At 35.5% G+C, this 23,081-nt stretch overlaps 1 protein-coding gene and 1 long non-coding RNA gene across 5 annotated transcripts in view; both read right to left on the bottom strand.

Moving 5' to 3' along the window:
• The window catches only part of LOC133516851 (uncharacterized), a 36,781-nt gene extending 19,393 nt beyond the window's left edge, over positions 1 to 17,388 (bottom strand). The window contains exons 1-3 of one of the 4 annotated variants that reach the window (XM_061849844.1): positions 9,416 to 9,534; positions 4,606 to 4,783; positions 1,701 to 1,835 (exon numbers count right to left, since the gene is read on the bottom strand). In XM_061849844.1, coding sequence (XP_061705828.1) covers positions 1,701 to 1,835; positions 4,606 to 4,783; positions 9,416 to 9,457 — 355 coding nt within the window. In that variant the 5' untranslated portion in view covers positions 9,458 to 9,534. Of the gene's footprint in view, positions 1 to 1,700; positions 1,836 to 4,605; positions 4,784 to 9,415; positions 9,535 to 17,200 lie in introns of those variants that run through there. The other 3 variants (XM_061849845.1, XM_061849846.1, XM_061849847.1) reach the window with 3 other exon arrangements.
• A 4,083-nt stretch (positions 17,389 to 21,471) lies between these two features.
• LOC133517509 (uncharacterized) lies at positions 21,472 to 23,015 on the bottom strand. Its single transcript, XR_009799374.1, has 2 exons — positions 22,556 to 23,015; positions 21,472 to 22,247 (listed from the first exon to the last, which is right to left on the bottom strand). It is a non-coding gene; the product is annotated as an uncharacterized LOC133517509 (long non-coding RNA).
• Positions 23,016 to 23,081: the final 66 nt, after the last annotated feature.

Here is a 23,081-nt window from a genome sequence, read left to right as displayed (position 1 = left end):
TTTGTCTAAGCCGGGGCGGGTCGCTAGGTTATGTTAAAATTTAGTAGGTGGATAAAACATCAGTTATTTTATGATGATACATTGCTATTTCTGTACCGTGACAATACTAACTTCAAACAATGAAGCACATAGAGTAATACATAATAAGTTGTTACAATGACGCGCATTATTGTATTGCATACCTACTTATTGAGACACATAAAATCAAATTTAAAATCGCCATAGCGGTTGCACAGGCGAGGAAGCGTCTGTGGGCGGCAGACGGTGTAATTGCTTCTAGATCAGCATCTTAAATGTAATCGTAAGATTGTTATCTCGCGACGTTAACTGGAAAATTACTAAATAACTGTCAACCCACGTCAGTCAATATGTTACTTCTACATGTGGAAGTGAGAAACTGCATGCCTTCAAAAATTCAGTATTATTATAGGCAAACAAGAGATCCAAACATTTTCGAGCTGAAGAAGCAGAAGAAGAAGTAATTATATATATAGGGTGTACGGTGTACCTCTTTTCGATTATTGGTAAATTAAATTCACATGGCGAATATTAACTAATATTAATAATGACGAGGCTATGGTACAAGAATGCAGTAAACAATCACATCGGCAACGCTATAAGATGATTGCTCAATATATCACCAGCCGTCAGTAGCGAACTCGTTCACACCTCAGTGGTTCGTTGACAATCCCGACGGGTGTGGCTACCGCTGCTCACAGTAAAGTTGTTTCAACTATATCCTGGCCAGCGAGTCGTGCCTCGTGTCACGAGCGGTTTTTTGTATGGTAGCAATTTTGCCCATAAAATAAGCTGGCTCGTAATTCTTTTTAGCCAGTTTAAGGTTCTGTTTTGTGACTTCACGCTGGCCAGAGTTTATTAGTTACGGCGTCAGGAGGTATTTGACTGTCTCAAATGATAGGTATCCATTCTGCGCACAGGTCGCCCTCTACTCAATGACAATTGTATAATTGAACGTGATTGCCTTTTCAGCCTAGTGAACATAAATTTCAATTACATTTATAAAAAACGTTGTCATGAGAGTTTCGCGTCGTTTTTGATATTCATGATAACCTCTAGGTACGGAGGCCTTGCCAAGATGACAACCGTTCGCAGAGAAATGAAACGAAACGCTATCTGTCTCTATTAGAGACGATAGCGTTATGTTTCGTTTTCTGCAAACGAGTCATCTTAGCTGGTGCCCCAGGTGCCTATTTTACCACGCTGGCAATAGACACTTATAATTTTCTGTACATTTCTGGGTCAATAAGTAAGGATAGTTCGTACTAGCTGTGTACCGCGAATTGTCACTGTCAGGTGACAATTGTCACAATCAGAATGCAATCGTGAAACAGGGTCCCCAACAATAATAATGTAGTCAATATAAGTATATATCATTAATAAACAAGAAAACTACATTGCGCAAGTGTGCAGTTGCGCATCTCATCCACGAGAGTAAAGCAAGTACGCTGAGACGGTTTACTGCATGTAGTAAGAAGGTGTTAACAATGTAGCGTTAAAGACATCTTAAACGTCACGCAAGGTAGACGAGGTACTCGCTACATCGACATATTTGCTTCAATACTTTTTTGCATGTGAGTCATTTGAAGTACTTGAACTTGAGCGAAAAAGTCTTCGAACCATAAGTAGCTCTTGAGCGTCTACGATCACCTTAATTATATTATAAATAGATTACGGTTTACCTTTGGCGGTCATGCCTTCTGTGTTGTAAGAGGCCGGGCCGGGGCCTGCCTTGGAGCTGAAACCCGGCGGTTCTAGCTTGTGGCCAAAGGTGAATGCCGGCGCTCGCGCCTTCCGGGATTCCGGAGGAGGCTTACCTGAAATGCCATATTATTCGTTAAAGTGCTTAGAATTTAAATTAAGTTATAATTTGAACTCCCAAACATACTACAAGAATTCAGTATTAGTGTCGAGATTTACTAGGTTCTACTTGTAAGTATGTAAGTGCTTAACCTTAAGTACTTATTAACCTTTTAACCGCCGCAGACTGATATAATAAGATACACAATATCCAGCTCATTTTACTGCAGTCTGATAGATAAGACAAAACCTCGTATAACTTCATGTCGATAGCGACAAGAGCACGCTCGATAAAAAAAAAGCGGCCAAAAGGTTAAACATATTTGTCGCAAACATAATGCAATGCGCAATATCGGCAGTTATTTAATAACAATCTGGCAAAGGCACAAAAATACTAATGAAAACTCGAATACGCTCAATTTAGAATGATTAATAGTATCACCTTGAACAGGGTCAATGTTTATGGCCTACACTTGCTCCAAATAGCACCAATTAGGTCCCAACTACACAACTTAACCAAGCGAACTATACTGATTACACTAATATATCATCATCTTCCACCGCTAACTCGTTTTATAAATAACGCAGTTTATGGCGATTGATAAATGATCGCTGTAAAGGCCAGTTTTTTATCTTCCGAAAGGAAAGACACGTGAAGTCGGTCGAACAACATCGGCTTTGCGATGATGTCACGTTTATGTTGTTTTCAATATGTTAGAGTGCGAGGCCAGTGTGTTTGCTGTTCGCCGCGATAATCTGGGCAGCCTCCGCGGGTGATGTCAGCGGCGCGGGCTCGCGGACAATACTGTGCCAAAACTGGCGTGTACACAAAAGAAATGACCGTAAACGTAATGTACTCGTACTTGTACACAAACCGACCGAGTGTCTGAATAATTGACAGCGTATAAATCGAACAAATCATACGACGTTATGTAAAGGATTGTGCTTATTTGTCGTAGGTTCACTAAACCGTTTGGTAAAAAATAAAAGTTCAGAATAAATAGGGCTTACGGCTTGTTTCACAATGTCCAAGGAAAGTATTGGATAGCTAATTAAAAAATAAATTAACTGCTGGATAAAACTTCCTGCAAAACTTAGCTCTTTATCTAGCAGTTAAAGCTTATTTGAAGATTGTGAAACGCCAACGATGACTTTTTTCATCAGATAAGTGGCAAGTAGCTTATTCAGAACTTTACTTGGACATTTTGAAATTATAAAATGTTGAACTAGCTGTGAAATAAAATATGGAAGTAAAAAAAAGTCCAGAATAAATTATATACTATGCGTATGAATTGGCTCGATATTACCCAAGCCAAGGCTGGACGAAAATTGCCGCGGACAAAAATACATGGCACGCGATGGAGAAAGCCCATGTCCACAAATGGACATCAAAATAAATGTTTAATAAAGAAATAAATGCAATAATTAGTAACATAACTTATCTAATTCAATTATAAGAATGCATGGAACAATAATTTAAAACCAATTTTCAGTATTTATCTTTATAATTGTATATTATAAATAATTAATTGAAATATTATAAATAGACAGATTTGCTATTTACAAATATCATTACATGTTTTGAAAATTAATGTAATATTTATTGAAATAAAAGGCTCTACCACTACTACTACTACTACTACTACTACTACCAAAGTCAAAAATTGAAGTTCTACTTAAAACATACCTTAGTTATAGATATTATGATAAGAATAGAACTGGCATGGCAAAATCACCGTAGGAACATATACGAAATTGATTTATGGATATAATGTAGCGACAAAAATATTAGGGCAGCTTAATATAACTATTAAAATTAATATGAAGAAAAATATTACACTATTAAAATATATAAGAGAAAGAATAGGTTTGTGATCCTAACGCAATAACGGTACTTTTTCTATGTAATTCCATCGGGAGAAAGCGGTTTTCACTAATCTTAACAAATCACTTTGACTTTGATGTCGATCGCTCCAGCATACTTAATATATTTAAGGTTTACAGGTTTCGCTTTTTTGAAGAAAAAAATTTGTTCTGCAGTTTTTGCAAAGAAGGACAGTCTATAAACCTAGTTTTCATCGTGTCACTAATATATTAAAATATCATGGAGACTGGAAAATGTTTAGAAGTGGAAAATGATTTTTCACCACACCGACTGGTAAAGGCTCTCTTGATTATTCAAAAACTAATGAGAAAGTTGCATTTTATCCACATGTGGGGCAAAGTAATCAGATGCAAATTTTTAGTTGTTTCCTTATGTTAGCTGGTGGAATTTACTTTTAAATAATGATTTCGAATGTTACATTTTATATTACGTTCATTTGGATTTGATTTGGTTTGATTTGTTTGGTATTTCATAGTTAATATTTTCCTCGCGTTGGTGTGGTGAAAATTTTTATGTTTCATTCGGAGGCAAAGTTAGTTTAACCGTCGTGCCTTAATAACCTCGCAATGCTCAAGATTCCATTTCTAGAACCACTCGCTACGGTCGTGGTTCAATTTTGGAATCTTTCGCTTGCTCGGGTAATAATATTAGCACGAGCGGTTAAACAACAACTTTGCCCCCTTGTAAAACAAATAACTATTCCCTTTTTGTATGGACGAGTACGTGATATACTTACTTCCCTCTTAATCTATGTATTTCAAAAAACACAAGTAAATGTACAAGCGAAAATAAAACAAGACATTATAAAAAAAATTGTGCTCAACGCTACAACGAAACCAAGCTCAACGTCTTACGAAGTGCAACATAAAGAGTACCTATCTACTTGAGACCATGTTGGTTACCAATAAGAGAAGGTAAAGAAACCACAGCCGGGCCGGGACTGGCGGTCTCGGCCGCGATGGGGCCGCGGCGCTTGGTGGGGGTCCAGGGGTTCTGGCGCACGCCCATGCCCTCCTCGCACGGCAGCGACTTCCACGTCGACGAAGCCCGCTGTAGCGAACTACGCCGTCTTACGTGAACCTGGTTTTACGTTAAAGAGAATAGTAGACGACCGCTTCTCCATACGAACATATTTGTTGGTAGTTAGATTAAAAACACGAAAAAAAAGCAGCGGTTAGTCACCAAATTGGGTAAAAATATTTCTCATAATATTAATACCCAGAGAAAAAACTGGGACTACGTTTGTATGGAGAAACAGTTGCGCCCGATCGTCCACTTTCCATTTAAGGTAACGACTACAACAGATACAACAGTATGAGCAGTGGTCTCTCATTGCAGTAACAACTTAAAAAAACCGGATAAGTGCGAGTCGGACTCGCCCACCGAGGGTTCCGTACTTTTTAGTATTTGTTGTTATAGCGGCAACAGAAATACATCATCTGTGAAAATTTCAACTGTCTAGCTATCACGGTTCATGAGATACAGCCTGGTGACAGACGGACGGACGGACGGACGGACGGGCAGCGGAGTCTTAGTAATAGGGTCCCGTTTTACCCTTTGGGTACGGAACCCTAATAAAACATTCGATTATAGGCTACAGAGGTGGTTTTCTGCAAATGGTTTAGTTTTAAATCTACACAAAACCCAAGTGATGCACATAAGCCTAGGGGGTAGGCCCCCGCGCCCACTAAGTGTTAACGTGGATGGCCACGTCCTTCCTCAGGTACATAGCACTAAGTTTCTTGGCGTGACGTTAGACACGGCCTTGAAATGGAATGCCCATATTGTTGTCGTGTGTGGCAAATTATCTGGTGCCTGTTTCGCACTGAGCAGGCTGGCGCGTATATTGACACTCACATCACAATACCTATTTTACATAATTAAATATATTAGAAGTAACATACACCTATTTCCAATAAAGACATTTAAAAGTTCACGTATTACACAAAAACACAAAAATATTTTGGACTCGACATGTTGTCGAATTGCGAAATCCAACAAAACGGTATATGTTGCGGGGCCAGGTATCTATAATAAACTACCCGGCAACATAAAGAATATTGAAAATGACCTGATATTCTACAATCGAAAAAAAAATGGCTGACTACAAATGCCTTTTATGACATGTCAGAATATTATAATAATGATTTGAATTTTAATTTAATTTAATTTATTGGATGTATGAATTGTGTTGATTATTACTATTTTATATTGCTATATTTTATATTATTTAATTTGACAATTATGACATATCAGAATATTATAATAATAATTTAATTTAATTTATTGGATATTTGAATTGTTTTGATTATTTTTATACTGTTTTATTTTACTGTAATTGAATTTGATTATTATTATTTATTATCTTAATTATACTTAACTATACCTAAAAATGAATGCTTAACCCTCAGAGATCCTTAACCCTGCATGAAAGATCAATATTGATACTGAAACAAAACAAATGCCAAGCAGTTCTCTTGAAATTAACTTTTTATGACGATATGAATTCTTAACTTGGAACTTTAATTGTTTTAGTATAGGTATTGATTGAATACTTCATGCATCTAAGGATAAAAAAAGATATACTTAGGTGCATAAAATTTGTAATATATCTTATGATGAATAGAATACATAATTATATCGTTAATGGTACACACTCTAGACACCAGCAAACGGCTACAACAAGTGTCTCAAACTCCTCTAAAATGGTTTTAGCCCTAATGAAGAAGGGCTAATATCATATTATTTATTTCCGCAGGGCCCTGAAACTGTTGAGTCTAATTGGTATCGCGTATCACTCTAGCCGTATAGAGGGGTAACGGCGCCAGTACAATGGGGTCAATGCCGCAGGCCGACCTGTTGGAAGGGGTGTTCTTTTTGTGATTTACTAGGTTAGATTAATAAAAATTTTAAAAATCTACTAGGTTTCGATTGAGAACTCTGCTTTAAGATTTGATATCTTCTACGACTAAACTCTCATATTAAAACAGTCATTCAAAAGGAACCCTAATGGTGCGACTCCGGCCGTCCGTCTGTCTGTCACATCACTAAATATATCAAGAACCACTTAAGCTATCGATTTGATATTTAGAATAGTATAAACAACGCTAACCCAGACACATAGAATGTATTTTTTTTTGACTATGGAAAATGTCCAATATGAAGAGGGGGCAATATTTCAAAGTCTAGTGACTAGGTCAAGTGGGGTATCATTTGAAAGAGCTTCATTGTTCACATTCCAAAACTTTTTGTTCATATAGTGAGAAATGATTGTTGATTTATGAAGGAAAATTTGAAAAAAAATACCCTTATCTTATCTCCGAAGTTTACCAATAAAAATTATGAACATTTTACATTATATTAACAATACTTAAAGTTTACAGGAAAAATATAATCAGACCTCTATCATAGTAATTTTTTTTTAATTCATAAAAAAAATATCCGAATTCAGTTTGCAATTTAACCAACTTTACGTGTGTTTATTACACTTGAAATATATTGATTACTTTAAACCCCCTTTTTGCAAATAAATGAACAATTTTTGAAATCGGTTCATCTGATAGAGAATTATCACATACGTGCATGACATTGCGCAAATTAGTTAGACAATTTGCCTATAGATGGTGCTGTACACAATTATACTTAGTATAGGTACTTCTGATCAAAAGTCTTTCGCCTTTATAGTTTAATACACGAGATAAATTCAAAGTTTGTACGGAACCCTCGGTGCGCCAGTAAAACGAACTCGCACATGACCGGTTTTTTTCGTTTATTCACCTATTATATGTAGAATACTCGTACAATTGAAGTTTGATAAGAAATAAAAAGGTATGAGATATGAGATCAAAATAAACCATTGACACTTAATGTGACTGTCTTATATTTACGCAGATATTTCTACAGTTTATATGTATTGATGTAAAATATAAATAAATCACGTCATGCGACGTGGCGGGATCAGCATTTCCTATTTAAACGTGACGTTATAAGTTGCGTAGCTGCTATTATCGGAATAAGCTGCTAAAAAATGACTTGTTTATGCTGGCATTTAATGAAGTAGTTGTGCCGCAGGTTTTGTATCCTCATAAATATTGATTTAATTTGGTTAGATGTTCACATTGTCACAGGTAAAAAGGTATTTGATAATTGAATGTATCACACGCACTATAAGCATAAAAATATATTAATCTGTCACTAAATTATCAAAATAAAGTCTTGTAATGTGTTTAGGAATTTAAAAAATATATAAGCTTTTACAACACGGCTTTTTCCACTGTTCTCCCACTGATTTTTGATCAAGAAAACGTAACACTAGAAACATAGTCACTGGAACCGTAATAAAATGTTTTTGTAATTTCATGGACACCACAAACCTAAAAATCATTAAGAGCTACGATAACAGTTTTGAATACTACGTAATGAAATGATATATAATATTTTATTTACATATTATATTATACAGAGTGCCCGTGAGCATTGTGAGAGAATTCAACAGTATATTCCTGATCAATTTAAAAACTAAAAGGTCCTATAAACGTTTTTGGAATTCGTGTAATTTCAGGGATAAAGCCACTTACAAAAAAAAACATATTTTTATTGTTACCTACTTAATGCAAGACACCTTTTTGATGGCGAAGTTGCCGCTGTGGGACCTAGTCCAAACATCCTTATTGATAAATATCAAAAAGTTTACGTTTAAGTTACACTTTGCAAAAAACAGGTTTAACAAAAAAAAATATTTGTGAAATTGACCTTAACTCATGTATATTTTTTCCTTATTTTGAAATGCGTGGTTAAAATCTCTCGGGTTCCTCGTGGGCACCTTGTATAATGTTGTTAAGCACCAGAATCTGATACCGAACACTAAAGCATATAGTTGCGTAGGTATTGATTATAACATTACGTAAGTAGTTGTCTTGAAAATGAAAACGATTTGCACAAGGTTCAGGAGCTTATTATACTAAAAGAGTCACTCAAGCAGTATACTAAATCCCTTATCAGGGAAAATTTTTCAATGAATCGCATTGATAATTGTACCTGGTCATTTTATTATAAGAGCAAAACGAATAGGTACAGCCAACGACAAAGATATTTTTCACCTTACTCCTTAGTAGAGAAGAAAAAAAAATTAAACTATATTTGACGCCGACTGTACACTGTACGCATTAGAAACTGAAATATTGGGCTTATCATTATTTATTATGGTCTCAAGTCTTATGGCGAAGAATACGATAAAATATCGTGGTCTGTTTGAAGATGCTCTTTAATTCAAAGTTACGGAAAATGCAAGCTCAGATTTACCTATGGGGTTAAAGGTGTTGGTTAGCTTTGCTGTATCCCTCGGAGAAAAGTAGAAACTGACTACGTCCACTAGTTACCAGATACTTCGCCTTCCTTCACTCCATCTCCAACTTAGATTACCAACATACTTATTTGGTATTTTATTGTTATTGTCAGCTGGTCCACTTTTGTTTTGCAAGTGAGCAAATAAGTAAATAAACACTTTATTGTACGACACAATGATAGGTTACAGCAGATATATATTGAAAAATTCAAGAAAAAGAAAATAATTGAAAGTCAAAAGGCGAACTTATCCCCATGAGGGATCTCTACCAGCTAACCTAAAAAGTAATTAAAATACCTAAACCTCCCTAAAATAAACTTTGAAGTCTGCCTGACTACTCAGTAAGTATAGTACTTGGTAATACCAACCGATTGGGGCCCCGGCGGCGGCGCAACAACAGATCTTGACATTTTTCTTCAATTTTTAATGGTTGCCCTAAGATTACAATTTATACTAATTCAAGACCGCGTTTGAAATCCTATAAACACCAAATAAACATTTCATAAATACTAAAAACTGTATAAAAACTTGTAAAAGTATTTCTTTTGCGTTGAGTTTACGATTGACAGATTACGTCATTGCGTTTGAAGCTTGATTCGTTTTCTAAACATTTCACTAAAAAGGATTTATTTATCAAATAATACGCAAACTCTGCGTAGGGGGCGCCACTACCATAATCTATCACAATCTGAGAGTCTACCGCGAAACAAGAAAATCGAAATTTCGTTATCTAACCTCTCTATCACTCTTGCATATTCGAGCGATAAAGAGACAGATAACTACATTTCGACTTTCGCGTTTCCCGGTAGGCGCTTTGTAAACAAACCGCCTTGATATGCATTGTCATATTTTATTAACTTGTCAAAAAACAATTTAAGGCACAGTTATGGAAAGTAGAGGCAAGGAACAGAATCTCCATATGACAAAAAGTGTCCGACAAAAAACCATAAATAGGTGGCGCTACAATACCTAGAATACTTGAGAAAAAATCTAATCATAGACAGCGCACTTCACTCCGTCAATAACGCCTAGGTTCTTAGCTACGCTAGCGCTACTCTGGAGAGATTTTGAACTATTATTTATAGCTGGCACCTGGACACTTTTGCAACATTTCTGCCTAAGGAGATTCTGTTCCTTGCCTCTACCTTCCATATAGGCACAGTATAAGTTACTCTAGATATAGTTTACGATAGGTGCCAGTGCTGCACTCTGGTGGCAAGACTTTGCAGTAATACTCCGTGGCAACAAGGCAACAATGTAGCTTGTTTTACATTTAAGGACTATTCATTAGGATAAAAATAATATTCAGATTACTTACGGAGGCTGCGTAATCATTTACGAAAGGAGACTGTCCATCCGATTACGTCGTAATCACATTGACGATATCCCTGTTCGGACTTTAGAAAGCTGTTCTACCCTTTTACGGTTAATGTGACTTGTAGATACTGCCACAAGAATAAGGCCGTATTGCTACAAAATACTGGTATAAATATTTTTAATACCCTGTCAATACCAACCTCATGATTTACTTTCATTCACAGTAGGGCCTCGATAATCCGCACACAGGCTAATCTGGACGTCGTTGTAATCTGAACTGCCGGTGACCCCCTACTTTGGGCGACAAAGCCTTTGCTTGATCAATAAATAGAACCTGGCAGACTAAATTAGAAGAGTTCTTCAAATTATGTCGCATTTCACATCACAAGTAGTGTTAAGTTACTTTGTTACATTACTATAGAGGACGGGAAACGAAGGGTTGCAGGCCAAGTAGATATAGACGTCCGAGCGTAGGGAGATCGGATATGGATACGCGGCCGGCAACCCCGTTTCTCGCCGAGATTTGTATAGTGATTTTTCTCAAACTTGAATTAAATAATTAAAAAAAATAGGATGATGATGATGATGATTGTTTCATGTGATATTGTTCACACTAATGTGATAGGTTATTCAGTGCGTGGGGTATTGAAGGGGATAATGATTTTTTTTCCCCTTTGAAACACAAAAATAAAATAAAAACACAATAGACAAAAAAAAACAAAAAATATATAATGGCAGAATTTTTCTTATAGGTTTTTTATGGTTGAATGCCAAGACGTGCCATAATTTGACGTTTAAAAACAAAAGAACCCTACATTTTTTGCCTTACAGGCCTAGGTGTGTAAGGCTGTATGAAATTCCTTTACATATCATCTTCACTCATCGGCCTCATCGCACCTGATATGTAGTATTTCCGGGCCTAATTTGAAGTAAGTCATTGACTCATTTTGACATTTCATTACAAGTTTGAGAAAAATATGTTTCTTTGGTTTTATGTGTGATCACTGGCTACGCTCTAGTGCGAATTTATCACTTGCCATACCCCCCCCCCCCCCATAAGAATCGTGGATACGACGAATCTTTCGCAGTGCGTGCAGTCAGACTGTGAAATGACCTGCCTATTCCGCTCAGACAAGCACAATCGGTTGCGTCGCTCAAGGTTAGGATGAAGAAGCTGTGGTTATCTGACTGCTGACTAATTTTCCTTTTCTAGTATTTCTAGTGAATAATTACTGATTATTTTCCACTTTTTTCATTCTTTTTTAGCTTAATTCCCCTAATTCTTTTTTGTGTAATATATTTATGTTTTCACCTCAGCAGCTCGAACAAGCTTACTTTCGTCATTCCAGGGAGAGAGACAAAGTAGTTTTTTAATTTAGTGAAGGCCATGAGCACCGGAATATTTCTAGAAGCTTTCGTCGTAATGATGATGCCTTTCATTCATGAATGTAAATAAATAAATGTGGTTAACTTTACTTGATGTTGAATTTTTTATACCTTTAATATGTTCTCACTACTAAGATGAAAAGTTGTATGTGTCACACGAGAGCAAAGTTATTTTACATTTCGTGTTTTTGAGTCCCTCGCAACAAAAACCAACTTTCCTCTCTTGTTGCGCAAATAACTATTATACTATAAATTTTGTACGTATTTATATCTGATTTCTGGGACCTTGTTGTACATGTTTCTGCATTTGTCACCCTCTTCTCACTTACTCCTCTCATCTACTCAAAGGTTAACTGGAAGAGATCCCTTAAAGGGATAAGTTCGCCTTTGTACTTCGCTGTTCCTAATTGTAAGTTAGTTTTATTATGTGTTTTTTTTGCAATAACTACAGCAAGTTTTAGCCGATTTTCTTGAAATTTTGTGAGCAGTTCAATAATTCAATATAATTTTTCTGTGGATTCAGTTTTTAGATTTTTTTCAAAATGGCGGAGCCAAAGATTTATTCAGTTAAGCTGTGGTCGAGCGGTTTACAGCTTAGAGCCTACTAGTGGCTACTTGGCTAGTTACTTACTTAGGATTTACGGTGACTTTGAAAATATTTGGTTTGGCGACCGGTCTGGCCTAGTGGGCAGTGACCCTACCTTATGAAGCCTATGGTCCCGGGTTCGAATCCCAGTAAGGGCATTTATTTTTACGATTAATACAGATATTTGTTCCTGAATGTTTTCTATGTGTATACGTTTGTATTTATATATATATATAAGTATGTATATCGTCCCCATGTCCCCAAGTACACGCTTTGCTTAGTCTAGGGCTAGCTTGATTTGTGTAAGATTGTCCCCATATTTTTATCATTTATTTATAGTAAATAGGAATAGACCAGTACCCCTAGTGTAACTTTGATCGAAATCATAACGTGACGAACGCGTTTGCGTTAAGTCTCATTTTGTATAGGATTTTGAGGTTCCAAAACGTCCCGCTTGGCGCGCTCTTTCGAAATCCAATACAAAATGAGACTAAACGCAAACGCGTACGTCACGTTTGGAAATCGAATTTATTTACACTAGGGGTACAGGTATGGGTATAATTGAATAAATGCACTCATCATATACGTATCTATATGACTAATCGCAATGACATTCAGCGTCATTGGCGTTAACAGGTTCATTTTATACGTAAATGAATATAATTACTAAGGATATTAAAAATAGTTAAACACATAGGTCTTGTTTATTACTTCATTTATAAATACAGCTTAATAACAAGACTCACCACCTTCGCCACCCACAGGTGCTGATGACGCGCCATTGTCTGCCCACATTGACAAATGACGGAAACTATGATTTATTTTATACTTAGCCTTAATTTCCCCTCATCAATGATTTACTAAGGTAGAAGTACTAGTGCTCGACGCTGCACTAGTACTTGACATGAGCACTTTATGTCAAAGTGACAAGGATTAAGTTCGAATACAGAAAAATTTTCGTTTATCAAATTTAACCTATATTTCCATGAAATAAAGTGCCCATGTCGGTGACTAGTGCAGCGTCGAGCACTAGTACTTCTACCTTACTATATCTCACTTTTTCCGCCTAAGACAGGATAACAAAACTAGCTGCAATAGTTGCTAATATGACGAAGTTTTGATTGATCTGCTCTCCGTTCCTTCACACGAGATCATTCAAAGTTTGTACAGAACCCTCAGTGCGCGAGTAAAAGGAACTCGCACTTGACCGGTTTTTTCAATTCGTTTATATTGTCCGCTATGATATTTTACAGGAAGTACCTATATATAGTGCTACTTTCCCGCACTATTGAGTAATAAGCACTTTCCGTGCCTATTTCATACGCTACACGTGGCTACTCATGTCAATTTAAAACACTCTTTTCGGTCGTGCTACAATTTATCACCACTCGTTACGAATATCCTACTTTCCGCACTTGTATCGTAAATAACTATTATTATAGGTATTTTTTCAGTTCATACTGTGGATTTGTGAAATAAATAGGTAGGTAGAGCTACCTACCTAATCCTACTTCAGCTAATAAACCAAACAAAACGAAACTCCAAATTCTTTTGCTCCAGCGAATTGTGAAATGCTAATAAATACCTACATATTTATCGGCGGTAATATAACGAGGTAGCTGAAAAGCTGAAAGAAAACTTCAGTGCCAGGACGTGCGAGTCTCTGTCGCCGTGAAAAATGAATAAAATTGTATTTGGGCCATTCGAGCTGTCCCGCCGTCGAAGAATCGCGAATGTTCGTTCTATTTATAACCGAGGCTTGACAACTTGGTATTCTTATACTGAAGGCAAGAGTTTATTTCCACGATTGGTACCGATTTTCATCCCGCCTCCGCCTCTTAGCCTAGTCGGTGGCTTCCCACGGAGCTGAGGTCCCGGGTTCGAAATATCGAATCCTTGTAAGAGCATTTATTTTATTTTTATTTTATTTTATTTATTATAGTTTTTATTACAAATAATTGTTCGAGTTATTGATATTTTCTATACAGTGTGTCCCAGTGTTAGGGTATTTAGAACCAGTGTACAAAGTATCATAACAGCCGGTGTAGCGGTTTTGAAGAAATTAACAAATTACCAATTTTTACTTTGGAGCAGCCTGTATGTTAGTAGCTCCTAAGGTAATATCCTCAAAGAATAGTATGGAATCTTCTTCAATCTTTTTGATTATCTTTTTTATTTATGGCACTAATAAGCTTCTGACTTTTGAAAAATGTCATCATTGTTAAATATTTCGAACAAATTGTCAAAAACACTGCCAAAGATTAACACAGTGTGTTTCTTTTTGTTGTCGATTATTGCAAATAACTTTTGTTCGAGAAATTTATTTTTTTATCTTTTGTTCTTATTAAAGAAATATTAACGTCAGAGCATTCCTGAGAAGTAACCCTAAGTGGGATTTAAGGGTTTGTCCAATGGCTAAGGTCACCCTGTATAGATATATAAGTATTTAAAAATATATGGTCATCTAGTACCAAACACAAGAATTATTGAGCTTACTGTGGGACCAGGTCGATTTGTGTAGAATTATCCTATACTTATTTATTTATTTTGTACCTTTTAGTTTTGCGTTAAAACTTAGATGTTTTTTTTCTTTTTTGACAAAGATGTAGCTAATGATGTAGATATGTAGATTGCTTGTTGTGAATCCAAACAATATTATAACCATAAGACCATTTTTTTCTGGTGGCATTGGCATTAAAACAAAACAAACAACAAACATATGTAAAACATATTTAATATTGGTTTAACATTAATCTAACAGTTACCTGCTTTGCTAATTTCGTGCTTCGAATTCGACAGGTAAACGAGATGGCACTGTACAGATTTTGCGGTAAGCAACTCTGATTATCAAAAGGTGACGTTTCACAATTCAGTGACCGCAAAACATATAGCGCAGTACAGCGCCATCTGTTTTGAATGTCAAAATAAGAGGCACGTTTTTTTCTTAGACTTTACCTCTCTATTACAATTAATTATTTTTGCCTACATGCGACGAGTATGCTAGTGGGATAACCATCAGTTGTTGTTGTTTTAACAGCAACGCTGTTAACTGAAAATTGAAACATCCTAATTTGTTGCAATAAAAGTCGTTTTTTTGTATTTTTTTTTCTAAGATTTTGATCAAATTCGGTAAGTTTGAAGAGCCTCTCGTCTGAGCGGAATTAGGATACGAAATCCCAATTAGGGCCATAAAATTATTAAGTACTTGCGTAGGTACTTTTCTGTTGAGTTACGGAAATACCATGTTTTCATAACTTAAGGAAGATTTTGTAGAAAATACAATAAAATAGGAAACTATATACATATTCACCACATTTTATCTATTTCTGGAGAGACATAAACTACCTACTACAAAATAAAAATCGGCCCTAAGATTTACGAATGGTCAGTAGACGATGCTACCTTATTACCTATTCACACCAGAGACTTGTCATACGCTTCGCTTGAATACTATCCTATTTCTATGATTCACACATAGAGCACTTCATTTTATGCTCAGTCCGACCTTGCAGCTCTAGGTTATGGATTTGTCTAGGCGCTGCGATAACTCGGCAGTTATCTGAACAAGTGTCTCAATTGAGCTCGTTCGGCGATAACCTGCCGAGCGGCAACATATGCCGTCATCGACCATTTCGAGCGGTTGTAATGTACTCATACACTGTCCCCTTGTACTGTCAGCATCAAATACTGACGGCCAATGTGGCCAAATACATCTTAACACGCCTATATTTGTGATACTATAGGTGACCATGGAAATAAGGATGTTCCGATATATTTGGCCACTTTCGCTGTCACTGTATATTTGACGCAGTAAAGTCTTTGGTAAAGTAAATTAACTCATTATATATCAAATACCTTTTCACGAAGTTTCAAGTTCCTAGCTTTAAATAAAACTTAAGCGGTATACAAACGTTCGATGCCATTTTTAACCCCCTTAGTTTTCAAAATCATCCTTATTTCTTGTACACTTTAATAAATGCAAGTAATACATCCTAGTGTGTACAAATTTAAACTTTCTAGCGTTTGTAGTTTCGGATCTGCGTTGAGGAATCAGTCAGTCACTCAGGACAGTACACGCATTTATTGAAATAGATTGTTTTAGAGAATTTAGTGTAGCCAGATTGTCGTAACGTCGTGCAGTTAAGGGTAGAGCGTAATAGAATGTTCTCTAATGATAATTTACTAAGTATTTAAATATTGGAACGACTTTAAGAAAAAGCTGCTGCTGGCTGGAAGTGATCCCATATAGGGATACGTTTGCCTCATTTCCTGATAATTTTATGTGAGCCTGTGTTGTCGTGTACTATAAAGTGTTTAACTATTACTACTTTAGTATCGTTGACTTCGGCACCTATCAACTTTTATGTTTCTCTTTATATTCTTCATTAGTTAAATTCACCTAAATACAAGCACATTATGTTTCAGTGCCATTGACGGGAAGAACCTTCTCGGCTTGTTGGCGATTTTGATAACAAACGTTAATTGATGCAAACATAAATAAAGCAGCTCGCAAACTGATTTACATGAACATGCAAATGGGTCGAGTAAATTATTGCTTGTGGGGTACACCGGGCGACATTGTTAACGCTTGTAAATACTGCAGAGCAGACGAATGGCTACAATAACAACCAATGTAGACGATCATAAATATTTACATATAAATGTACTGTTTGAATGCGTTGACAATAATTTATATTTTTGTCACTCGATCATGCAAGTAATGTAAACATTTTAACCTCAACAAATATCGTTTTACGAATTACCATAAAACTAAAAATTACAATTTCATAGGTGAGTATAGTAAAGTAAAAGCCACAATTTAATTTCACACAAACAATAAAAACAAATAATAAACAATGCTCACCTGCTTGAATTCCCAACAGAACTGGCTCTTAACAATAAAACCGTAATCAGGTCGTGTTAATACGTTAAGGTATCGAATATTAAAAGTATTATTTATTAGATAACTTCGTGATTTCGATCAGCCGGGGCTGTCGTCGGCTCGCGAATCGCGCGGTCGTCGCGGTGCACTGCGGTCGAATGTGCCGCGACCGCCAGCTGGAAGCGAAGTCTCGGATATGCGTAGGCTCGCAGAGCTGGGCGCATAGCGACGCTGGTTCAACGGAGCCTACGGTTTGTCACATGAACACGAAATAAGTTTTTTGTCTAACATTTCATTTTTGATACCAGCTTTTATCGCTGTACTTTTCTTTCAACAGTCAATTATTATTGTTTCTATGGCCACCTTCGGTCTGTATCATTAGCAATTCGATGGTACTATAAATACTATAATATTGCTTTGTCAATTTTTTACCTACCTAGTAACTTACCTATCTACCTACCTACCTGCCTACCTACCTACTAGTGGATCTAAAGGCTGATGTGGGCCCCCCGTAGGCCAATAAAATATGATTTTTTGGGAGAATTAATCCCCAGCAATCTGGAAATCGTTTTAATACAGACGGTTGAAAAGTTGTGAATAGTATTTATCCTTATAAGGCATCGCTTGGCTATAATTTCAAATTCCAAGCTTTGGGGGCAATTTCTTGGTACACCTTTGGAAAAAAAACAACAAAATATCTGTTTTGTTTATCTATGTTTATTTGAAAAAGGAATGAAATATAGCGCTGAGACTGTACAACTACAAACATTGTCATGCAAGGCCCACACAACAAGATTTTTGTATGAACCGTGAATCTACTGAAGGTGAACCAGGTGTAAAATATCCATCCATAAGTAGTTTGTTGCAGTGAGCTATGGAGAGTAATTTAAAATAAATCACCAATCTGATGCAGGGCTTATCGGTTGTTACCATTTTCGTGTAGCAAGTACCAATATATATTTCCCCATTCATCATGTAGGTACCCCTATTAATCAATATTTTTCAAAAAAAAAACTAAATTTATTTTGAAAACTATAAATAGTTAAATTAAGACTCATACTAGAAATACAAAACTACCCGAAATATTAATTTGCTCTCTGTGTTACTTTATCAGCCTATCAGAACTTCTGCAAAGAAAAGAAATGATTTGGAGTAAATGTAACGTAATTTTTTTCAAATTTAAATAAAAGGAGAATATATTTAATCACGTCAAAGCTAAACAAGTCATTTAGACAGCACAGCGATCCTGAACCTTGGTTATAAATGGTAACGTCACGTAACGTAGGCAAATCCGGAACCAGTCAATTTGCGAACTCAGCCTCGCTCCCCCGCGCCGCCTCCACGTCTAGGTAGCTGTTGTTGTACATCCTTGTATGGCACAATACGTTAAAATGCCGGTCTGCAGCACGACGCCAATTCAAACTTATTTTTTGACATCATAATGATATCTAAATGATGTAATGAATTTTGTTCTTATTCGCAATACAGTCGAACCACATGGCCAACTAAACTTACATTCTGACTACTATACACGGTGCTCACGAGGAACCCGAAAGATTTTGACAGTGTATAAAATGTCATATAAACTTTTCTGGATTTCGCCTAGTTTCAGAGTTAATTCCAATGTAAAAAAAAACATCTTATCGTAACGTAGTGCAAAACGCCTTTTTGATCGCGATGATGCCATTATGGGGCGTAGTCTAAATATCCTTATTGATAGATGCCAAAAAAGCGACAAGAAACCTTTGCAAGAACTAGTTTTTACAAAACAAAAAAACCGTAAAAAAATATTTTCAGTGCCAGTTTTACCATAACATTGACTTTTTATGTACAAATACGTTCAAAATTTGGAAAAAAAAAAACAAAAAAAAATTTTTTTTGGCGAAATTTACTGAAACTTATATAACATTTTTTCCTTATTTTGGCCTACGTACGTACTTCTGGTACGTGGTTAAAATCTTTTGGGTTCCTCGTGAGCACCGTGTATATCTCTAAGGATAATTTGATAAACTACCTATATAATCTTTAATTACTTTTAGACACTAAGGTCCTGTTTCACAATGTCCAAGTAAAGTCCTGAATAAGCTACTTGTCACTTATCTGACGCATAACGTCATCGTTGGCGTTTAAGAATCTTCAAATGATTTTAACTGGTAGATAAAGTGCAAAGATTTACATGTAGTATCTGGCAGTTAATTTATTTGTTAACTAGCTATCCAATACTTTACTTGGACATTGTGAAACATCATCTTAAAGAGATTTACACCTCAAATATTTTTTTTGTATCTGTTTGTTTTCTTTTCATATTTTTTTGTAATTCGACAGTAATAGACTTTATATATCTCTAAGTAATTATAATACTTTATTTTGAATTGATATTTGCAGTTTGTATGTAAATTCCATTTTTACGTGTAAAAGTGCCCTTGTGGCCTATTTGCTGAATAAGGGCCAGTTGCACCATGCCCATTTGATGTACTCATCATGTGTAAAAATGGCGCTAGCGAATGCTAACTGCATATTTGGGTTGCACCACGCTATGTGTCCGTTAAAAAGTTACGCTGCCCTTAACCGGTGGTAGACCACTGGTTAACAGCAAAGTCGTTCGATAAATATGGCGGCACTTTTTGGAAATTGTCCGTATTTCACGAATTTATGTTTGATTATTAAATAATTTGAGTAAAAAAGTAATGTAAATTATTATAAATATATTTATAACAATAAAAAGGTGGAAATATTTAAACGCAAAAACGTGTGACAGTTCACATAATGGTTTTAAATGTCATTTTAGGTGCGAGACGACTTGTGTTTCGTAAAATACATTAATTTGTACTGGATATTTAAAGAAAAGGTGTGTTTTAAATTTAAATTGAGTGCAGAATGAGTTTAAGTTGAGGATAAGACCAGATTGCTGCTATTACAGGTTAACAAATACGTCCCATAAAGTGAAACTCGACGGCATGTAATGAACACTATTTATCGACACACTGGTCATTAAAATCAATTTAAAACGCTCTCTGTTTATTGGAATCAAGATAAGAATGTTATATCCCTTGGAAATACTGGTGGCCTAACCATGATATTCGAAAACAGCGAGATGACAACTAGAAACATATACAAAGTCGGCCTCTGAAAATCGTAACCCACAACAGAAGTGAACTATATTCATAACTATAAACGCACATAAAACAAGATGCTAAATATGAAATCAAGTATTATAGTGTGAAGAAAATGTATTGGACAATTCCAGACCAGTCGGCATAATAGGTTATATATAAGTGAGCAAAATGTGTAATGTAAAACTGATTATAATACTTCAATTCATACATACTTGCTTGTGTTTTATTTGCTTTTACAAAATATCTTATTCATTAACCCTAGAAACAACAACTTTGCAAGTAATGAACTAAAAATAGTTTTACTTATGGTGCTATTTATATTTAAATTCATAACAGAAATTTTGAAAAACTTGTTATAATAAACCCAGTGATTATTAACTACTACAAGTGCAATTTGAATTTGAAAATTTGTGTTTCTTCTAAATGAAAAATACCTACAGCTGTACAGTCTTTTGCATCGTCAGTTACATAGTCATGATTATATTATTTTATTTATTAGAATACTAAGTTACAATTAGATTTAACAATTCACAGGCTCCATAAATCTATATTTATTTTGTGTGTGGGCTTACCTGGGTATCTCTTATCTTCAATTATGACATTATTTATACCTATTATAGAGTCCCGTACCCGTTATCGACATGGCATGGCAGGGCGTCCTTCAGAGGCATCCGTACACATTGAGGTCTGCTTGTGAATGTCAAGGTATCCCTCTGGCATTTACAGGTTTACCACAGTGTCTTAGACACACCAAGGTGTTCTTAGCATTTGTTTGTCTGAGGGGTGCCTCGGCATGCCCTAGCATACTTACCTTGATACTAAGCCAAAGGATCTCTTACTGTGTCTAGGCAATAGTGGCCTCCGAGCCTAATAAAGTAATTCTTCTGGAAATATCGAATATACATATACATGAGAACAACTGAGTAGTTTAATAGGTATAACCTGCGGTGGCAGCATGGTTCCATTTTTATCACTTGTCACTATGCCCGTCACTTTCGCGATTACATACTTGTTAGAATGTGACAGGCGGCATGGTGACAAATGATAAAAAGCTGACCATCTTAGTTGTTTCCTGTCCTACTGGACAACATTTATAAATATAACAGCCAATACCTAGGTTAGATAAAATAATATGGCTTCTGTCACCTGAATTTTACTTGTGTTCAACCAGTCATACAGTGAAGTTGCATATAAATAAATTACAATGTAAAAATTGTATATAACCCTAGCCATGTATTGGAAATAGCATACCAGTAAATTGGTAAAAAATATAATCCATAGGTCTTAAATAGCAATAGAGCATCAGGACATACTTTAGAGAATGTGTGAACCCATTATTTTTAAATCTAACTACACAATACCCTACCTACATATTAACCTACCCAGTCCCTATAAATCATCATTCAAAACCGAACATACCTAAATAGCTCTAAATTCAGTCATAAGAAACGGCCCTCAGTTTGATTTTATTTGTTTTCCCCATACCAGTTTTTCAACAGCCCATGCATGTTTCATTAATGATTTATATCATGATCACCCCAATAAAGAATAGTTGGAATAAACAAGTTATGTCTAAGTTACCAGTATGACAGAAAATATAATAAGTAGGCACTTAAATATAATTGTGAAATAATATATTATATGTCAATGAGTTGTTGATTTCTCTCCGGATAACCTTTTACCTCCATTAGTCACTACCTAAAAAGGATTTAGTGAGGTAGAAATAAAGTAAGATAAGGTAACTAAAAATATATTTTATTGTCAAAAATGAAATACAGATAATATTTATAATACTTTATTTTTCGCAACAAGTTTTTCCAGTTAATCTAGTGTATGATTCTTGGATTTCTTGAATCGATTCACTTGTGTGTAACTTTCATCTTGTATTTCATATCAAATGGTGTATATCAAACCTGAAAAGAAAGTAACATGAAATTATTATGCATAAAAATATATTGTGATCCGTTTCAACCAATGGCAAAACCATTGAAAAATGCTTAGGTCAAGCAGGTTTAAATTAAAGTACAAAAGTAACTTGAATATCTGCTACAACCAGAACTAACAGTTATGTATTATTGTGTCAACAATATATATATGTAATTGAAAATGTTACCCCATCTGTCGGTATTTGGGTTATAATCATAGGTAGCGTAGGTAATTCCTTGTGCTTAGGGCTCTGAAAGTAGTTAGGGATACGTATTAAACTAATAAGATAACTTACCGGGCAATGCAGCTCCTTCTTTGATTCGGTTTTGCAGCTTGGAAAACACTTGGACACTGAACAATCGTAGTCAGCAGTTTCACTTTAATATGCCATTAAGATACATTGTTTTTAATATAATCATAAATATATTCAAGATTGGCATGGCATAAATTGTGTAATATTTAGATTTAAAACCTGAAAAGAAATAGAAACTAGTTCGCGCCTTCAAAAGTATTCTCGTTGTTGAAAAATTTGACAACTTTGACATTTATTGCTGGGTTGCTATATGAAAAAATAATTCTACCATAAATTTTTTGGTAGGAACGCGTTCATAGTATGGCCACACGATTAGCGACGACATTCTGTTATTTTATAGTTGGTGCAACGCATTTTATTTAGCAATCGTTAAGACCCCCACGTAAGCGTTAAAATTTAGCGAACTGTGCTTACGTTAGCAGGTGGTTTGGTGCAACTGGCCCTTAATGTTGAAATCAGTGCAAAGTTTGCCTGTCACTCAGTCCAATCAATTTTATATTATCAATTA

The sequence above is a fragment of the Cydia pomonella genome, chromosome 4, assembly GCF_033807575.1.
Source record: "Cydia pomonella isolate Wapato2018A chromosome 4, ilCydPomo1, whole genome shotgun sequence".
Classification (NCBI taxonomy): domain Eukaryota; kingdom Metazoa; phylum Arthropoda; class Insecta; order Lepidoptera; family Tortricidae; genus Cydia; species Cydia pomonella.
The sequence above is the reverse complement of the archived record's forward strand: the minus strand, read 5'-3'. Positions and strand labels throughout refer to the sequence as shown.